The sequence below is a fragment of the Vigna umbellata genome, chromosome 4, assembly GCF_029865625.1.
Source record: "Vigna umbellata cultivar VRB3 chromosome 4, Vumbellata_1.0, whole genome shotgun sequence".
NCBI lineage: Eukaryota > Viridiplantae > Streptophyta > Magnoliopsida > Fabales > Fabaceae > Vigna > Vigna umbellata.
The window spans coordinates 46,564,705-46,567,847 of NC_142168.1; the positions used below are offsets into that span (position 1 = coordinate 46,564,705).

Sequence of the window (3,143 nt, forward strand, 5' to 3'; positions counted from 1 at the left end):
GATTACTATATTATATATTATTACATTACAAGTGTTTATTTCCATATATAATTCAAATACGAGGTACAAGAATATATAGGAGTTATTAACTAGAAATATCAAACATCTAAAGATGAAGAAAATTAATTATACAAACTCAGTCGAGAATTCAAATTAAGTAAGAAAAGGCAAAGAAAATGGTGATGAATTGAACACGAGATGGGAACTCAGTCACTCACCCTAAAGACTAACCAAATTAATCCTGCATGTATACAAAACAAAGGTCATAATAATAATACTATCATCAGATTACATTCAAACGACCCAATTCGCCCGCGTTGCGGAAACAGAAGCACGAAATCAAGGAAAAAGCCTGAACACGGACGCAGGTGCTGCCACGTGTCCATCTTCCCTGAAGTGTTCTCTTTCTTCGTTGATCCACTGTGTTGTGTGCGTTTGTTCCTAGCTAGCGACGCCCGTGCGCGTTCCCGTCGAACAAATCGTCAATGTAAGTCTCTATATCCTCAGCTTGGTACTTTACATACTTCTCGGTTTGTCTGCCCGGGTCCAAATACTGCGAAAACCTCCCCAAGAAGGATCTGTACGCAGGAATAACAAGTGCAGAGATGGAAACCCTAAGTTCCGATTGAAGCTGTTCATCGCTCACCACCCACATGCTCTGCGTCTTGTGAATCTCCTCAAATGCTGCGTTGAACGCCTTGAAGCGCTCCTTCAGGACCGGCTTCTGCACCTTCCCGTGATCGCTTAATCCTTTAGGGCTCAGGTAGCTCAGAATCTTGCTCCACGTCTCCACCTGGTAGTTCTTGTGGTAAGTCCTCAGCTCCGTCGATCTCTTACGACACCACGTTTCTCCCATCACTTGGTAGATCTCCGCAGAACCTTTTATCTTCTGCACTATGTACCTTCCATTGTTCATCATGAAAATGCAGCTCAACGCAACCTCCTTGTACAGCTTCGCCTTCCCCTCCAGATTCGAGTCCAGAAGTTCCATCACCCGCATTAATTGTGCTGCAAACGGCGACTCATCCTCTTTGTGTTTGTTCTCGTTCTTCGGTTTGCTCTCCTCGGTTTCGTAGCGAGGCCTGCTAGTTGAATCCGCACGCTCGATTTTCGAATGCTCTTTGAACACTTCCTCCAATGTATCTTTATACTCACACGCTAACCTTAGGTAGTTCATGATATAACGTGTCAGAGGATGAACCGCGCCTCCCGCCACCGGAGTTCTTCCAGTCTCCGATTTAATCGAATTCTCCAGGTCGCAGAATATTAACACTGCTGCCTCGCCGAGACGACATTTTGCGGATGTCGTTTCGGTCTTGATTTCCCCCATTATGTCATCCGGGAACAAGGTCTCCATTATTGGAATGGCGTCTCGTAGAGTCTCGTACATGTCCAAGAGTTTGAAGAGTTTTTCGCCGGCGCGCTTTGTCATGGCAACGCTCTCCCCGAAATTAAGCAGCTGAATGACAATTGAGCGGGAAATGTTGCCCATGAGGCTCACCACGGTGTCAGCTTCCTTGCCGAACACCATTTCCACTAGCTTTCGCTCTCCCGGGAACCATACAGAGGTGCACTCCTTCCAGGTGTTGATCCATGTGGGGATTTCGCGCTCCAGTGTCTCCCACTGCATTCTCTGAATCTCGTCTATGCTGAGCTTCTCGTACCCAAGAATTTTGTTCATGCCGTCCTCAAACGCATGCCTCCGCGAAAGTGCGTAGACTTGGCAACACTCGTTCTCGTAACCGCTGGCTACCATTTCCTTGGCGACTCTGTTCAGATTCGCAATGGCTTCCTCCGCGAAACCTGGGAATTCGGGAATACTTTCTTCGAGTGGCTCCGACTCTAAGGAGTCTGCCACCTGTTGTTTTCCCTTTGAGTCTGGTTTATTTGGGTTTCTAGATTCTTCCATCAGTGTACGGAACTCGTCCTCCAAAAACGACATCACACGCTGCTGAATCACGCTGACGCCGTTGATCATGAAGTCTATTCGGACCGTCACCTTCTCCTCGTCCTCTTGTTCTTTCTCTGCATGAGATCGCGAGTACTCTATGAAATGGTTCATCAGCCTTGAAATGCGATTCGCGCATCCCAAAAGCGAGGAATCGTCTTCAATTGTTTCTCCCCATTTCATTTCACCCGTGTCGTACTTCACTATCTTCTGTTCCACCAGATGCAAGAAAACGGGGATGAAATTAGGGATTTCCAATGGTGTTGATTCTTTGGCATGGACTTTTTGTTGTAATGTCACGAGAAATTGGTCAATCTCATCTAAAACCTTCTCGAGACTCGGAACCGGAGATTCCGGTTCAGCCTCGACAGTTTCTTCTTTCTTTTCTTTTTCCTCCTCTTCTTTGGATTCTTCCTTTTCAGTAACTCCTTCCGAATCTGTGGCCTTTTCAGTTTCGCCGTCGGGTTCCACGTCGGGTTTGGCATCATCGGGTTCGGTGGCGGGTTTCGCATCGGATTCAGCTTCGGCTTCGGCTTCGGCTTCGGCTTCGGCTTCGGGTTTGGCATCGGATTTAGTGTCGGGTTTGTCTTCAGATTCCGGAACCGGCAACTGAGTAGTTTCGCCAGTGTTGATGTTCTCCTCTTTATGAGGAACACTGCTAGAATTCTCAATGACGTTATTTTCCATTGTGATTGTGACGACGAGTGGTAATTGCTTTCAGTCCGCGAAAACAAAAAACGAAAATTGTTTCAGAACGATAAAAGATGCAAAGACAACATTGGAGAATTATCCGCCTTGTGATTTTTGTTTTTTGGATTTTTCTTTTGCTTAATTTCTTAATTTTGGATTTTGATAGTTATTGACCTGTTATTTGTTAGGCTTTTTTTTCTTTACGCTGGTTTTCTAAAAAAACTCAGGGGAAAGAGGGTTGAAAAGGTCGCGCTAGTTTGTGTGTGTGAAGGGGAGAGAGAGAGGAAAACTAATGGACAGAAAAATGTTGCAAATGTGCGACATTGACCGTTGACCTTGTTTTCCTTTTCTGCATAACAAAGATTTTATTTTACTATTGTTGTCCCCTTTTGACGGATGGAGGAGAAATTCATTTGCATGCTGTTTTATATTACTATATATTATTTTACTTATTATATAGAATAGGACTAATGTACTTTAAGTTCCATCAATTTCTTGTTCTCAT

At 44.7% G+C, this 3,143-nt stretch overlaps 1 protein-coding gene across 1 annotated transcript; it reads right to left on the bottom strand.

The window, feature by feature from the left end:
• Nucleotides 1-214: 214 nt before the first annotated feature.
• EXO70C2 (exocyst subunit exo70 family protein C2) lies at nt 215-2,855 on the bottom strand. The gene has a single exon (XM_047291838.2). The coding sequence runs from the start codon at nt 2,633-2,635 to the stop codon at nt 446-448; it is 2,190 nt and encodes a 729-aa protein (XP_047147794.1). The 5' UTR covers nt 2,636-2,855; the 3' UTR covers nt 215-445.
• Nucleotides 2,856-3,143: the final 288 nt, after the last annotated feature.

Excerpts from the sequence above, each read along its gene's own strand:
- EXO70C2 (XM_047291838.2), bottom strand. The coding sequence starts at position 2,635 with ATGGAAAATAACGTCATTGAGAATTCTAGCAGTGTTCCTCATAAAGAG.